General features: G+C 49.6%; 1 protein-coding gene across 3 annotated transcripts in view; it reads left to right on the forward strand.

Moving 5' to 3' along the window:
- cdc42se2 (CDC42 small effector 2) overlaps positions 1 to 17,406 on the forward strand; it is a 251,670-nt gene that overhangs the window by 220,515 nt on the left and 13,749 nt on the right. For all 3 annotated transcript variants that reach the window (XM_038804717.1, XM_038804718.1, XM_038804719.1), the window contains one exon: positions 9,738 to 9,842. In XM_038804717.1, the coding sequence (XP_038660645.1) occupies positions 9,738 to 9,842 (105 nt within the window). The remainder of the gene's footprint in view (positions 1 to 9,737; positions 9,843 to 17,406) is intronic.

Consider the following 17,406-nt stretch of genomic DNA (forward strand, 5'->3'; position numbering starts at 1 on the left):
AGCCAGGAGCAGAGGCAGATTAAGGCTTGGCTGCCAATGGTCAAGTGATTTAAAGGAGAAATATGCAAGAGGCCAGAATTAGTGGAATACAGGTCTCTTGGAGGGTTCTAGAGCTGGAGGAGGTTACAGAGACTGGGAGGGGCAAGACCATGAAGGGATTTGAAAGCAAAGGTGAGAATTTTAAAATCAGTGGATTCCGACAGATTGTTCTCTGTTGGAATCCACTGAACATTGCTCATGTGATACCATGGGTTGATTATCCAAAGGACCAAAAGATATATTACCAATGATCTGCACAAAAACCTAGTCCGAGCACCGCACCACATGTCGCAGTGGAACGCAAGTATCTACTTGTCCACTCAAGTATTTTTTTCAACCATTTTTTAAAAACAAAATAGTTCCACGGTTATTCTGCAATTACATGTATGCAAACTTGGATGAATTGAGTTGTGTTTATCTTGTATTGGTAGTTTATATTAACTGGTCTAATCTAATCTTTGTCGCTTAATCTTAACAACAATCCAATTGGTTCATCATGCTCCTGATTAAATAAATATGTCCCCAGCGAGGAAGGGTGCAGATTTCACGATAAGCACAATAAAGGATAAGGTTAGGCGCTGCTCAATTGTTCATGCATCTTGCAAGTATTGCAAGAATACAATGGGTGCAAAAGTGTTTTTTTTAGTCAACAAAAATAATCATAATCTCAATTTGCCATCTGGTCACAGGAGGGTGGGGCAAAGCCCACGCACCCAGATATATTTAGTTCCTGTGTCACTATTTATAGTGAAATTGTAACTGCTTATAACAAATGAGGGGTAGAGTTTCTGCTTTAGACACAATTGTGAAATTGCACCCAAAATGCACTTGAAATTGCATTGGTTTAGTTACAGTTCAAGTTTCCACTAAAATTAATTTTAATAATCACAGAAAATAACAACTAAATAAAATTTTAATGTGAAATGAAAGTCGTCATAGTCTCCAAGGAACATAGGCTGGTCTCCCCTTTTGAGAGAGAGCTTATTGGTGGTGCTTTAACCTGATGGTTACCACACCTCAGGCAAGGGGCAGAGTTGACCTCTGCCAGTAAGAGAATTGAAGCCACCTTGTTGGCCTCACTCTGCATCATAACCCAGCCACCCAGCCAACTGAGCTAACCAACCTCCCTATTGCCTTTAATATAACACAATATCCCAAGACTCTTCAGAAAGAACATTATTGAACAAAATAAGCCACCCAACCACATCAGGAGATATTGGGGCAGATGATCAACAGTTTGGTCAACGATTTAGCTCTCAAGAGTATCTTAAAAGAGTAGAATGAAGTGGAGTGATGTGGAGAGGGAATTCCGCAACTCAAGAAGCAGGCCACCAATGGTGGAGCGATGAACATAGGTCTGCTCACAAGGCCAAAATCAGAAGAGCACCACCAATACTGCGGAAAGTTGAAGGGCTGGATGAGATTATAGGTATAGAGAAAGACGAGACCATGATGGAATTTGAAAACAAGGATGAGAATTTTTAAATCAAGACATTGCTTAACTAGGAACCAGTTGAATTAGTGAGCACAAGGGTGTTGGGCGAATAGGCTTGTTGCAATAAGGACACAGGCAGCAGAGTTTTAGATAACCTCAAGTTTACAGAAGGTAAACCATGGAGGCTGTCATAAAATCATAAAATAGTCAAGCCTAGAGGTAACAAAAACATTGATGAGGGTATCAACAGAAGATGAGCTGTGATAGGGCCAAGTCAGGCAATATTATAGAGGTGGAATAGGTAGTTTTAGTGATGGAACAGACATGCGATTTGAAGTTCATACTGAGGTCACAGGCAACAACAAAGTTGTGAATAGCCTGCTTCAGCCCACAGCAAATCTTCCACGAATCAGTACAAATCACATAATTTATTTTTTTCCCCCATTCAGATATATTCCTCAATGTATTTAAGATAGGTAACCTGGTATAGTTTTACTAATACAGCTGAAGATTAGTTGATAAAGCAAATTAGCTTTTTTAAAATAAGAATGTAATTGGGGGTAACCTGATTTAAAATCACTGAAAACGTATATATTTTAAATACTGAATAATTTAATCCCCTCATTGGCATGCGCTGGTTAGTTTTTTTAGTAAATATGTTTTTTTTACAAAATTAACTACTGATTTTTATATATCTAAAAATGAAAACAAATGGCCAACATTTGAACAGCCTTCCTGAAATATCACAATTGGCAGAATCTTGTAATGTCACTTTGTGGTGATTGCGTTTCGGCTTCTTCACACAAACTCACCAATCACACACATTGGTAAACTATAAATAGGTTCTATTTATTTGAAAAATTTGATTTATTGTCACATGTACCGAAGTACAGTGAAAGTATTTTTCTGCAGCTGAGGGAACGTACACAGTACGTACATAGTAGACAAAAGAATAAGCGACAGAGAACATTGACAAATGATACATCGACAAACAGTGATTGGTTACAGTGCGGAACAAAAGGGGCAAACACAGCAAATACATGAGCAAGAACAGCATAGGGTGTCGTGAATAGTGTTCTTACGGGGAACAGATAAGTCCAAGGGGAAGTCATTGAGGAGTCTTGTAGCTGTGGGGAAGAAGCTGTTCCTATGTCTGGATGTGCGGGTCTTCAGACTTCTGTACCTTCTGCCTGATGGAAGGGTCTTGAAGAAGGCAATGCCTGGGTGGGAGGGGTCTCTGATAATTCTGTCAGCGTTCCTGAGGCAGCGGGAGGTGTAGACAGAATCAATGTGGGGGTGGCAAGCTTGTGTGATGCGCTGGGCTCAGTTCACCACACTCTGCAGGTTGTCGTGATCTTGGACCGAGCAGTTGCCATACTATGCTGTGATGCAGCCGGATAGGATGCTCTCTATCGCACAAGTTTGTGAGAGTCAATGCAGACATGCGTCTATATATATATATATATATATATATATATACAGGTTCCACAGGAATGCAACAAACACATGTACTTTTGGAGACGACAGCTGCCACCACCAATACTCACAGCAGTCTGCAGGTCACATACTGCTCAACATCCTGGTTCCTCCATGACACGTCTGTCATTTGCATATTCTTTAAGTCCTATCTCAACAGAGGTGTGGCCAATTTTGTGGGTGGGACCTGAGCGAGGTAAATTTAATTTCAAACTGGTGTAGGAAGCCATGGAGAACACTGATATAAGTAATTTGGGCTGTAACTTGGGTTTAAAATTCCCTAATTTTTTTGCTCGGGTTTAGCCAATTCCATTCAGATTGCGCTGATGATCTGGCAGAAATTCTAGCCTCGGTTTTGGTATAAATAGTAAACAAAGTAAATCTTCCATTTTGGTTTTGCTCTGGATTTGCATCGCTTGAAATGGCAAGTCTCCCTCAAAGGCCAAGGACTCGCTGGCTGTCGGTCATTTCATTTCATTTCACTTCATTTTTGGCAGTGCAACTATTTTATTGGCATTTCAATTGGCAGCTCATCTCAATATTCTGACCCTCAAAGGTCAAGGACTCGCTGGGTGTCAGTCATTTTTGGCAGTGCAACTATTTTATTGCCATTTCAATTGGCAGTTCATCTCAATATTCTGATGCAAAATATTTTTGTTCAAATACGTTAAATTCAAGAGCAGCACAGTGGTTAGCACTGCTACCTCACAGCGTTGAGAACCTGGGTTCGATCCCAGCCCCGGGTCACTGTTCATGTGGAGTTTGGTACATTCTCCCCAAGTCTGTGTCAGTCTCACCCACACAACCCAAAAGATGTGCAGGGTAGGTGAATTGGTCATGCGAAATTACCCCTTTATTGAAAAAAAAATCGGGCACTCAAAACGTTTTTAAAAAAAACTTAAATTCAGATGCGGCACCAACATTCTTGCATATAGCCATCACAGAGAACTGAAAAAAGGTCTTTCTACTATTCAAGAGGTTTAGGACAAAATTCACAGTTTTGCGGTTGCAAGGAAAGCTGTTATGAAATCACTTGTGAATGGAATCCACAGGCTAAACAGAATCCAAATAAATACATATTTCCACTTGCAGTAAGTAGTTGCACTTCAATTTTCTGGGCTAGTGTTTATGTTTTTAAAAAAAAAAAATCCATCTGGAATTCTTTATTCCCTAATTAAAGACCTATGCACAAGCTTGTCATCTGTATTGCATTTGTACAAGATTTGACAGAGTTTTATGATCTACCCGTTAAGATATAGTTGAATATAAACTGTAGCAGTTTCCAGAGTGCTCACTTCAGGAAAATGTGCTTTGCTGTAGTCATCCCGTGGCTGTAGCAGGAAAGTAACGATGTGGGCTTCTTTTTGTCTGTTGCTCATAGGTCCTTTTTCCTTCCTCTGCCGAAGAGATGGATCTGTGCTGTAATATACAACTACGAAAGCACTCCAAACCTGAGTATCCCCACCCCACCAAGTGTCTGGATACTCGAGCCTTTCCAGCAGCAGTTTAATAAATAGCAATTGCAACCAGGAATTTTGCTTTGTCGTCGCACTAACTAGATCAGGCCTGCTGAGGCTAGATATTACACGAGCTCTGCAATTTTGTCCAAGTGCAGATTGAGAATTGAATCTTCCTGGTTTAAATGGCTTCAGCACCCCCACTGGGCTGTCAATTTAACCATGTGGTTATTGGGGCCAACACTATGCCAAACAAACCTTTAGATCCAGCAGTGTATTTACATGTCAGGTATTGTAAGTGTTTATGTTACATACATGGAACAATCAATTGACCATAAAAGTGGAGAGTAGTCCAACAATTTAGAATTATTTGTGAAGTATTTGTCTTCATAGCCCCCCTGTAAAGTTGCTGTAAAGACGTCATGGCTGGGCAGTGACATTCTCCCTCTTGGCCAGCGGGAATCCACCTTTCAGTATGAACCACAACCCAGAAAACTGGGTCAGAATTTCACAGGTACCAACAGAACGCTGCCACTCGTCAACATTATTTAAGTCTGGTAGGTATCATAGATCACATAATTTACAGTGCAGAAGGAGGCCATTTGGCCCATCGGGTCTGCATCGGCCGTTACAAAGAGCACCCTACTCAAGCCCACTTATCTACCCTATCCCCGTAACCCAGTAATCCCACTTAACCTTTATGAACACTAAGGGCAATTTAGCATGGCCAATCCACCTAACCCGCGCATCTTTGAACTGTGGGAGGAAACCGGAGCATCCGGAGGAAACCCACACAGACACCGGGAGAACGTGCAGACTCCACACGGACAGTGATCCAGCTGGGAATCGAACCTGGTACCCTGGAGCTGTGAAGCAATTGTGTTAACCACTATGCTACAGTGCTGCCCTAAATCGTCCTCTGGACTCCCTTGTCGTCCCAACAGTGACCATGACTGCATTCTGGCTTGGATGGGACTACTCAGTTGCTAGCCAATCTGATTGGCTAGCAGCTCCCGAGGGCAGGATTTCCTGTGCCCAACGGATGCAAGTCCACATTCACCTTGTTAAAACTGCTCCCAGATTACATTTTTTAAGTTTCCGTGCTCAAGACCAGGGCCATGATTCTCCCCTACCCAGTGGGGCGGGGGGATCCCAGCGTATCGGAGTGGCGTGAACGACTCCGGCATCGGGCCGCCCCAAAGGTGCGGAATTCTCCACACCTTTAGGGGCCAAGCCCTCACAATGAGGGGATAGGCCCGCGCCGGAGTAGTTTCCACTCCGCCAGCTGGCGCAAACGGCCTTTGGCGTCATGCCAGCCGGGGCCGAAAGGACTTCGCCGGCCGACGTAAGTCCGCGCGTGCGCGGAGCGTCAGCGGCTGCTGATGTCATACTGGCGCATGCGCAGGGGAGGGGGTCTCTTCCGCCTCCGCCATGATGAAGGCCATGGCGGAGGCAGAAGAAAGAGTGCCCCCACGGCACAGGTCCGCCCACTGATCGGTGGGCCCTGATCGCGGGCCAGGCCACCGTGAGGACATCCCCCGGGGTCAGATCGCCCCGCGCCCACTCCCCGCAGGACCCCGGAGCCTGCGAGCGCTGCCAATCCCACCGGTCAGGTAGGTGGTTTAATCCACGCCGGTGGGAGAGGCCTGTCAGGGACGGGACTTCGGCCCATCGCGGGCCGGAGAATCACCGCGAGGGGCCCGCCGACCGGCGCGGCGCGATTCCTGCCCCTGCCAAATCTCGGGGGGGGGGGGGGGGGGGTGTAGAATTCGGGACACGGCGGGGGCGGGATTGAAGCCCCGGGGGGTCGGAGAATTCCGCCCCATCTCTCTCTCTCTGTGGGGGAAGGGAGGGCGTGAGCACCCTATGACTACCCCCTCCCTTCATAATATTTGTCCCCTAGAATGAGAATTGAACTTGTAATATTCTGACTGCAAGGTGAGAAGACTACCAACTGATCCACAATTAACTGGGAATCACGAAGGAATGTTGCCTGATCTGATGGTAGAATGCAATATAATGGGGAGGGGGCGAATTGTCAGTCGCCGTTCATTGCAGGCGAAAATGGCAACACTGGCGCAAAATACTGCGGGACAGCGGGTGCAGGAATCTCGGCAGCAAGATCCCGCTCTCTGATTTTCCCTGCCCCTTGTTGGTGACGCAGTGATGTTCCATGGGTGAGAATCTCCTTTAAATATATTTAAATAAAATTACATGTATTTAAAGGGCTTCCTGCCTATCCCCCCCCCCACCCCTCGCAGGATGTGCCCGGGCTGTGCTCTGGCACTGTCCCCGATTAGCCCTGCCAAGGGTGGGCCCTCTGGGGAGCCCCGGAGGGGGTGGGGGTTGAGAAGATTTGTAATGCAGATTAAGATGCAGCCCGATATCTGTGGAGCGTTGCCGACTCTATCAGGCCCCTACGCCAGATTGAGGGTAGAAATCGCGTGAATCGCTGTGCACAGAGAATCTGGAGAGAAAACTCAGCTGTGGAGCTGGCAAGCTACACGCCGGTTTTCTCGTTGAAACTGACACACTCTGATTAAAAAAAATTATTGGGAGATTCCGCCCAGAGTGTGTAACTGCTTGTCAGAGTTGACTGAAAGGTTTAATGGTAGATTTAGAATTTCATTAGCGTGATTAGGCCCTGTGAGGCCTGATTTTAACAACCTTGCTGATGTAAACAGGGACGGTGGAATGTTAAGAATGTGGTGTGTGGGGCAACAGTGTGGCCAGAAGTAACAAATGTAAGTATTCTCTGCTGGATTCTGTGAGGAGCAGGAACGCTGACCACACAGGCTTCTCGGCCCCGGCCATTCTCAGCAGCGGTTGTTAGGAAGCCTCTTCTCAATGGCACTAACTTTATGCAGGCGAATTATTTCAATGGTTACTAGTGGAGTCCGGCTTTAATGTAAATTCATGTTCCCTCCTTCCAGCTTTGTGTCCCTCCTGTTGGCTTTGGTGCGGGAAGGGTGGAGGAGAGACAGTTCAGAACTATTAAAATGGAGGTCGGGACTGCGCCAGGCTGGTTCGAGCATCACACTTAACTTCTTAATTGGGCTTTTCCAGTTTTTTCAGTTGTCCAAAATAAGCTCCAAGTTAAAATCTGGGTTCCTCTCTTGCAGTCTCAGTCATCCTGTACTGTACCAACATATGCATCAATACAAACCACTAAATAGTACGCGGGATTCTTTCAGCCCAGGCCAGGCCAGAGAATCGACGGGACGGGCGCGAATTGCGCGACGCCGTCCCGTCGGCGCCGTTCACACCTGGTCTTACCCGGCTGGACCTCGGCGTTAGTGGATCCTGGGACAGCCTGGTTTGGGGGGGGGGGGGGGGGGGGTGGAGCTGCCACTGCAGCCTGGCCCGCGATCGGGGCCTACCGATTGGCGGGCTGGCCTCTCGGGCTGGGGGCCTCTTTTGTTCCGCGCCGGCCCCTCTAGCCCTACACCAGCACGGAGAAGGGAGCCACCGCGCATGCACGGCAATCGCGCCGGTCCCACTGTGCATGCACACATTGGCGCCGGCCGCACTGTGCATGCACGCGTTGGCACCGGTCCCACTGTGCATGCACGCGTTGGCACCGGTCCCACTGTGCATGCACGCGTTGGCACCGGGTGTCCCACTGTGCTTGCACGGCAATCGCGCCGGTCCCACTGTGCATGCACGCATTGGCGCCAGCCGCACTCTGCATGCACGCGTTGGCACCGGGTGTCCCACTGTGCTTGCACGGCAATCGCGCCGGTCCCACTGTGCATGCACGCATTGGCGCCAGCCGCACTGTGCATGCACGCGCTGGCACCGGTCCCACTGTGCATGCACGCGTTGGCACCGGTCCCACTGTGCATGCACGCGCTGGCACCAGTCCCACTGTGCATGCACGCGTTGGCACCGGTCCCACTGTGCATGCACGCGTTAGCACCGGTCCCACTGTGCATGCACGTGTTTGCGCCAGTCCCACTGTGCATGCACGTGTTTGCGCCAGTCCCACTGTGCATGCACGCGTTGGCGCCGGCCGCACTGTGCATACTCAGACTCGCGCCGCCCATCTGACGCCGGGATCGGCAGCTGGATCGGTGTGGGTCACTCCAGTGCCGTGCGGGCCCCCTGTAGGGGTCAGAATTGCTGCTTGTGAGGCCATGTTGATGCCGTTGAGAAATAGTCTCAGGATCAGAGAATCCCGCCCAGTGTGCTGGTTTATATACTTTTGCCACTATGTGAATGAACGCCATTAATAAGTCAAAGACCATTTGGTTTTACAACACTTAACACAACATTTCTGTGATGTTGCAGAATTCAAACTGAATATCAGACACACTTGCACGCGTTTGTTTATCAAGGTGGTGAAACAATCTCATGTCCCTGCCTGATGATAGCAACTATACTTATAATGGAAACTGAAAGAATGGCCGCGGTCCTCTGGCCACGCTGCGCAGAAAAGCAGCTTTCCGTGACGCAGTGTGGCCGGTGACAGCTGGGATCTACCCGGCTTGCAACGTCTCGCGAGATTCAACGCAATCTCTTGAGACGTTGCAAGGGGAATCCCGCCCACAATGAGCAGAATAACCTTTTAGCAAATCTGCATATTAGAGTGAGGGGGGTGGACTTATTCCCGAGGTACCTGAGGCTTTGGGATTCAATCCCTTCACCTCGGGGACCTCAGGCGAGCGTCATTTGATACTGGCCCCCACAAACGGGGATCAGACAGAATGGGCACTCGTGGGGGTCTCCAAGGCGGTCGGTAGCCCCCAGCTGCATGCCCTTTGGGTAGGGTGGTACCCTGGCACTGGTGCCACCTGGGTATCCTGACTGTGCCAGCCCTGCACCCTGGCAGTGCCACCTGGGTGCCAGTCTGGCACTGCCAAAGTGCCCAGCTATAACTACCAGCTGGCAAGGGCACTGATAGGGTCCCAGGTTGGCACGGCCAAGGTGCCAAGCTGGAATTTTTTGTGTGAGCACGATTGGGTTGCCTGTTGTGTGTGTTGGGGGGTGAGTAGCGGCAGGGACCCTCCCATCTTGCGTTCAGGCTGAGGGGTAGGTCGGGGATTCTTTCCGGGGTCTCTGAGATCGGGATGCCATTTTAAAATGGCATCCCGATCTCTCGCTAACAGGGCGATGTGTGGGCTCGGCCACCTGTTCCCCGTTCAGGTCCCTTATTCAAAGTGAGTCGCGTTGAATCGCCATGTGTTTCTCAGCATGCCGATTGCCGGGAAACATGCAGCTAAACACGCCCGCTCAGGGACTTGTTCCCTTTTGGGAAGATCGCGGTTTTTTTTTGTTGTGATTTTTTAATTTGTGTAATCAGGAAATAATTCTGATTTCTTCCCTTTTAGAAAAGGCGACGGCGGATTGACCGAAGCATGATAGGAGAGCCAACAAACTTTGTTCACACGGCCCATGTAGGATCAGGCGATGTTTTCAATAGTGGAATGAACTCCGTGAGTACAAACATTTCCGTTTGAAGTAATGTTACAAAAACTGGTTGGATACCTTTGGCTTTGGGCTGCACAGTCCTTTATCTAACCATCTTCATGTGTTTTAGTTTTGTCCCTTTCTTTTCTACATTTCTAATTTTCTCCTCCGTGAAAATATAGACATATTCAGGACATGTGCTCCCCATAAGTATTGTCTCCTCTACAGTAATTCACCTATCTTCTCTTTCTGGTCAATTTCTATCCTATTCTCACCCAACATCCATGGGAAAGGGATCAAGCCATTCAACCCCTCAAGCCTGTTGGCCACTCAATTATCGTAGCTGACCTGAACCACACCTCCAGTCACCTACCTCTGCTCCGTATCCCTTAATCACTTTCCACCGTGATTAGCAATCAAAATCCTTGTGGATTTTCTCTTCACTTGCTTGGGATCACTGGGAGAAATTCCAATATCCTACCATTTCCCCGAGTATGATCAGTGAAGTTACTGCAGGCCGGGGGTCAAACAAAGGATCTTTCAGGTTTGAAAATTCTCAGCTGATCTGGCAGCATCTGTGGAGAGAGAGAAATAGAGTTACTGTTTTGAATCGGTAGGACTCTTCAGCTCTGAAGAAGGGCCATATAGACTCACCACAGATGCTGCCAGACCAACGGAGCTTCTCCAACATTTTCTGTTTTCTATTTAAGACTTCCAACATCCGCAGTATTTTTCTTTTCCCTTTCGGGTGTACATTGCTCAGTTGCATTCAAGGCAGTGTATTTACCAACTCTGCTTTACCCCACTGATTGGGTTGAAATTTTGTTGTGTAATGCTAGCAATAAACATCCATGCTGTTTTAATGAAAGTATTAATGTGTTTATTCTGATTGGGTTATTGCTTTTTGAAAAATAGTTGGACCAGAGAATTTCATATGACTGCAGCACGGCCTTTATCAATACATTTTACAGTCAGTGTCAAAGGCCAAGCACTTACTGCTGTCCTTGATACAAAATTGTAGTAAGCTCTCGTGTTTGGACATCCTCCTTTCCAATGTAACTTTGAATTTGGCACCACTTGCAGCACCCAAAAGCAGTACAGGAACCAAGCTGGCTGATCGGCCAATCAGATTGAAAGATTCCCGTAAACAGGAAGTAAAAAACAGGGAATATAATTCACATTTTAATTATGGTACAGAATTCAAAATAAAGATTGGGACTTACACATGCCATGATGGAGGAGGTGAAATACATTAATTTTCATTATTTTGAAAAATCATTGATATTTGAAATCCAACCATCCAGGTTGGCAGTGCCAGGGGAACCTCCTGGACACCAGTGCCAGGGAACCAAGTTGGCACTGCCAAGGATCGGCCCTGAAGGGCCATGCCCATGAAAGGGGTGTTAATGTGGGTTATGAAGGGTGGGATAGGGGTGATGGAGGCAGTATGAAGGTGCATCACAAAGGTTGGGGAGGGGGATGTCCCTCACATGGAGCTGGGGGGAGGGGGGCAATGCCATGTCTGCAGGGAGTGGAATTGTCCATGGTGGGGGGTATGGGAGACCCCCAAGCTCGCCTAGCGATCAGGGCACCCTTTCAAAGTGGCACCTTGATCTCTGAGGAGCCTGCCTCGCTCTTCACTGCCTAAAAAAATTCTATGGTGGGGGATACTTTAACCACGCCCGCCCAATGACCGGAAATCCCCCTCCCCCCGAGGTCAACGGACGTTTACATGGACCCCATCCCATCTGTGGGGATCTTGCAGCAGGCGCGGCCGAAGAACCAGCCCTAAGTGTGGGCTACACCGGGGAGAAACTCTCTCAGTCCCAAAAAATGAGTAAGTGTGGGTGAATCCAGACCTAGATTTCACCCAAAAAGCTGGCAGGAAACATCCCGCCAAACTCACCCAACCTGACAATTGGGGCGCAATTCTCCGGCTTTGTTTCGCTCTCGCTCAAGTGAGAAAAGGCCAGTGAACAACAGGAGAGGCCGGTTCAAGTGAACCGTGCCCGGGTGCCAAAAGTCTGAGTACTTGCACTAACAGATTCAAAAACAGCTTCTTCCCTGCTGTTACCAGAATCCCAAAGGATCCCCTTATAGACTGATCTGACCTCTTCACACATCTTCTCTACTGAGTAGTACTACGCTCCTGTATGCTTCACCCGATGCCTGTGTCTATATATTTACATTGTGTATTTATGTTTGCCCTATGTACTTTCTTTTCATGTATGGAATGATGTGTCTGAACTGTACCTCGGTACACGTGGGAATAAGCAAATCCAAATCCAAACTGTTTGCGATGCAGCGGCCCGCTCCTGTACGCGAAATTGGGATCTTGCCGTAGCGTGGCGAGAAACTAATAATCACCACTTAAGCACCACTTAAGCCCTGTTTGCAGAACAATTAATGGGTGCCACCCCTTATCCAACGGCCGTCCTTCATTCATCCGCCTCCCCAGCAAGTGGTCACGTTGGCGCCGATTAGTACTGCTTTTGAAAAACGTCAACCTGGCAGAAGGGCTTCTGTGGGGAGCTGAGGAGGCAAAGAACCAGGGGCTGCCCGTCAGGCCAGGGAGGAACCCAGAGGGGGAGGCCCCCGACGGCCCAGGGTGTACAGGCGTCGCTGGTCGTTTGAACAGATGACGGCAGGAGGCTCCACCTCAACAAGGAGACGGTGACACACCTGTGGCATATCCTCGCGGACTTTACACTACATGGAGGGTGAGGACACCCGCTCCCGGTGGTCGTCAAGGTCACCGCAGCCCTGAACGTGTACACCTCGTGATCATTCCAGGGTTTGAGTGGGGACCTGTGTGGTATCTCGCAGCCCACAGGTGTATCTGATAGGTCACGAATGCCCTGTATGCCCAGGCGGAAAACTACATCATCGAGAAGGACAAAGCCCAACAAGATGCCCGGGCAGCAGGTTTCTCCAACATCGCCGTGATGCCCCAGGTCCAGGGGGTAATAGATGCCACGCCTGTTGCCCTGCGCTCGCTGGGCCACCTGGGGGTGCCCTACGTTAACCGAAGGGGTTCCACTCCCTGAACATACAGATCATGTGCGACCACCAGATGACGATAATGCATGTGTGTGCATGGTTCCCGGGGAGTTTTCATGACAGCTACACTCTGGGGCAGTTGGTCATCCCCGGCCTCTTTGAGGAGCACCTCAGGATGGGTGGCTGGCTCTTAGGGGATAAGGGGTACCCGCTTTGATTTGATTTGATTTATTGTCACATGTACCGTAGTACAGTGAAAAAAAATTTCTGCGGCCGAGGGAACGTACACGGTACGTACATAGTAGACAAAGAGAGACTGATTTAGCACAGGGCTAAATCGCTGGCTTTGAAGCCGACCAAGGCAGGCCAGCAGCACGGTTCAATTCCCGTAGCAGCCTCCCCGAACAGGCGCTGGAATGTGGCGACTAGGGGCTTTTCACAGTAACTTCATTTGAAGCCTACTTGTGACAATAAGCGGTTTTCATTTCATTTCATTTTTCAAGAGAATAATCAACAGAGAACATTGACAAATAGTACATCGACAAACAGTGATTGGTTACAGTGTGGAACAAGGGGCAAAACAAAGCAACAAAACAAATACCTGAGCAAATACCTGAGCAGGACCTCGCTAATGACACCAGTATGGGGGCCGGTGACCGAAGCGGAGAGCCGGTACAATGAAGTCCATATGGCCGCCCGGGGTGTGATCGAGCAGTGCATCGGACTCCTCAAGATGCGGTTCCGATGCTTTGAATGCTCCGGTGGTGCCCTGCAGTACACAGTCCAGAGGGTCGTCCGCTTTGGTGGTCTGCTGTGCCCTCCACAACCTCGCACAGCAGCAGGGCGACGAGCTGGAGTTTGGTGATGAAGAACATGTGGCCACCTCCAAGGAGGAGGATGATGAGGTGGGCCGGGGCCTGGAGGACGAGGCCGGGGAGGAACCTGAGGACCAGCCAGAAATTGCAGGATAGGCGACACCGCCGAGGGTCCTGCAAGCCCGGAGCACCAGGGAGGCCCTCGTACACGCCTGATTCATGTAGGACATGGCCTTGTCCGTCACCCCCTCTCCCATTACCCACCATCCCAGGGTATGTGACACCTCACTCCAGGGTACTGTGTCGGCAATGTGAGTGGGTCACTATCAAGGGCAGGGGGGTGATGATAACCCGCAGAGAGCTGAGTGCTAGTGCTCCTCAATCTATGCCGTAGTCTGATCCCGGCTGAATGCTCGCTCACACCCATCACCTGCATGTGGTGGACGGGCAAGAGTTCGGAGGTCCGCCTGCATTGCGGAGGCGAGTGACAGAGGCATCCTACTGGTTGTGCTCAAGGGTGTTTTTTGTGTTTTACAATTCCGCAGTCTCCCGAAGGTGTCTATAGGACCATTGGGTTTGCATTGGGACAGAGGGGTAGCTGGTTCAAGCCCTGGCTGTCCCTGCAGAGTCTGTCTCTGCCAGCCCTGGCAGTTCCGCATGGTCCGCACCATCGTGTCGATGCCCTCGGCGCTGCTCCTCAGTGACTGGAAAATGCTCTACTGTACCTCAACTAGGCAAGTTCCGTAGCGCTTCGGCCATGCCCATCGGAGAACGGGACATGCCCCACAGAACCTCATCCAGGACAGCCTGTACTGGGTGACATCCCCCAGCAAGTCGGACATTCTGTCGAGACCCTCGGCCAGGGCCATCACCGACTGTATGATGCCTTGGACACCTTCACTAATGGCGTTGACGTTGTGCACCAGGCTCTCCACTGCAGTCACGGGAGGCTGGCGAGCATGGTGCCGGCGAGTCTTCATTTGCGGCGAGAAGCCCATGAGTCCTCGTTAAGTGGACCAATTAACGTTGAATAGCCTTGCTGGCCTCATTGGGCCGAGTGCCGGGTAGCTTGCAGCAATTCCTGCTCCTGGGTGTGGGATTTTCGCCGGCCCCGGGCGATGAGGGTGACCTGGGGGGACACCTATACAACCCGTGGCCCTAAGGGCACAGTGGGCTGTCAGCAGCGTGCGCAGCTGCATGGCTGTTTTGTCGGCTACGGCAATGGTGTTTTGTGTCCGTCCACCCCGACTCGCATCCTGTGGGTGGGATTCTCCTTTGCTAAGACTAAGTGTTGACGCCAACACAAAATTCGTGGACTTTCATGACAGTAAAACCAGCGCCGCACCTGAACTGATTCCATTACTGTTAAGGGGCCAGCACCGGCCAGCATGGAACACAATCTATTCCAATGAAAACCAGTGCGGGATTCGCCGGGTCAGTGATTGACACCCAGGAGGCTGACAAGCTGCAGCCGCACAAAAACATTACAATGCCCACGCACACTCATCCCAGCCAACAAGATGGCACTGGTTGTGCTGGAGCATATCCACACAGCTGAAGGGTCGGCTGGAGCCAGAGGGCACCTGGGGGTGACCTGGGGGGACACTTATACGACCCGTGGCCCTAAGGGCACAGTGGGCTGTCAGCATGGTGCGCAGCTGCATGGCTGTTTTGTCGGCTACGGCAATGGTGTTTAGTGTCCGTCCACCCCGACTCCACAGCCCACCTCCTGGCCGCCCCCTGCTACTTCCTCCAGCCCTCGCAGGAGCCCCCCGGCGAGCAGCACAACTGTCAGCAAAGTATGGCGACGTTGGACACTTTCTGTACCCCCTCCGTGAGGAAGAATTACGATTTGGTGTCAAATCGGCGCCTGCCGCAATTCCGGCGTTGGAACTGATTCTCCACCAAATCACGTTTCGCAATTTTGGCGTCGGCTACGATGAAAAAGACTGAAATGTGACTCAATAGCCAGAGTTAAGACTGCATTTGCCAATATCTATGTTGATAATTGTAAAGGGATGTAGATCAGCATTGTATCTGGCAGTGCTCATTTAATTCCCAAATTTATAAAGGCTGTGAGCAATTCTCCCAGCTGTAACTGATACAAACAGGGATTAATGCCATCAGTCCTGGAGGGCACCATTTAAAATGTGAAGAAAAGGCAGGGGGGAGAAAAAGAAATCCTTATTTTTCAAAACTGATAAAGTTTATCATACTATATGTGCTGGTTTGGCACTGGAGATATTTCTGGAACATTAGGGACACCACAGAGTTGACTTCTAATAAAAGACAGCTCTGGATATAAATGTAAATAAATACAAAGTGTAGGAAAAGAACTGACGATCCCCACAGCTCTTTTCTGAACAACCAGGGGCGAAATTCTCCGACCCCCACAGGGTCGGAGAATCGCCCAGGGCCGGCGAAAATCCCGCCCCCATCGTGGCAGAAATTCTCCGGTACCCGGGAATTGGCGGGGCGGGAATCATGCCCCGCCGATCGGCGAGCCCCCTGCGGCGATTCTCCGGCCCACGATGAGCCGAAGTCCCGCCGCTGAGAGGCCAATCCCGCCGCCGTGGTTTCAACCACCTCTGGTAGCAGCGGGATTGGCGGCGCGAGCGGGCCCCCGGGGTCCTGGGGGGGGGGGCGCGGGGCGATCGGACCCCGGGGGGTTCCCCCCACGGTGGCCAGGCCCGCGATTGGGGCCCACCAATCGGCGGGCAGGCCAGTGCCGTGGGGGCACTCTTTTTCTTCCGCCACGGCCACCGCCATGGCGGAGGCGGAAGAGAATCCCCCAACGTGCATGCGCCGGTGGTGACGTCAGCGGCAGGTGACGCACCAGCGCATGCGCGAACCGCCCGAGCCAGCCCGAGCGGCGGGCGTCAAAGGCCGCTGGCGTCGGTTTTGGAGAATTCCGCACCTTTGGGGAGGCCCGACTCCAGAGTGGTTGACGCCACTCCGCTACGCCAGGACCCCCTGCCCCGCCGGGTAGGGGAGAATCCCGGCCCAGCTCTTTTCTGAAAAAAGTTGTATCCTAAGAATCAATGCTGTACATGTGACTGCCTCATGATTTTAATTCAGCTTTATAGGCAATTAATGATCTATTTTTGCATCCAGTACAAAGCCGAGCACGACAGAGAATAGCTCCTTCAGATGGCCCTGCGCTACTAGATTAAGAACAAACTGATGTGACTACATCGGATCTAAGCTACAATTATGCTGATTTTTCTTGTATTTTACCACTGGAATATGAAATTGTTTCTCACAGAAGCCAGATGTGAAGGACTACCTCCCAATAAAAAACAGATTACTCCTGAAAGTTGGTATCAAGCTGATTTCTGTCAGACGTTTTTCTGCCAATTTGAGTGGTGTTGGAAATAGAATATGCTATAGGTGAACTTAGGATTTTTTTGCTTCAAGTTAGCTGAGGACTATGATATTCATCTTTTGGCTTTTATTAAATAAAGAGCTCAAATCCGTGTTTTTTTGGTGTTACAACTGCTGGCTTATTCCTGTTTGCCATGACAATACTTATACTTGCTCTCTTCAGGCTGTTTTTTAGTACCGGTATGCTTGTATATTGAAATGCCTTTGGGAATCATAAATGGCAATACATGCTGTGCTCGATAAGCTATTTCATTATGTGTATCGGCAAAATAATGATATCTTTACAATATATTTATCTCTGTATTGCCCAGTACAGGTATAGGTATGCCATGTTCATAACTTTAAATATCAACTCTGTGTTCGTTTAGAAGTTTCTGCAACTGTTTTTGTT

The sequence above is a fragment of the Scyliorhinus canicula genome, chromosome 8 (assembly GCF_902713615.1).
Source record: "Scyliorhinus canicula chromosome 8, sScyCan1.1, whole genome shotgun sequence".
Lineage (NCBI taxonomy): Eukaryota > Metazoa > Chordata > Chondrichthyes > Carcharhiniformes > Scyliorhinidae > Scyliorhinus > Scyliorhinus canicula.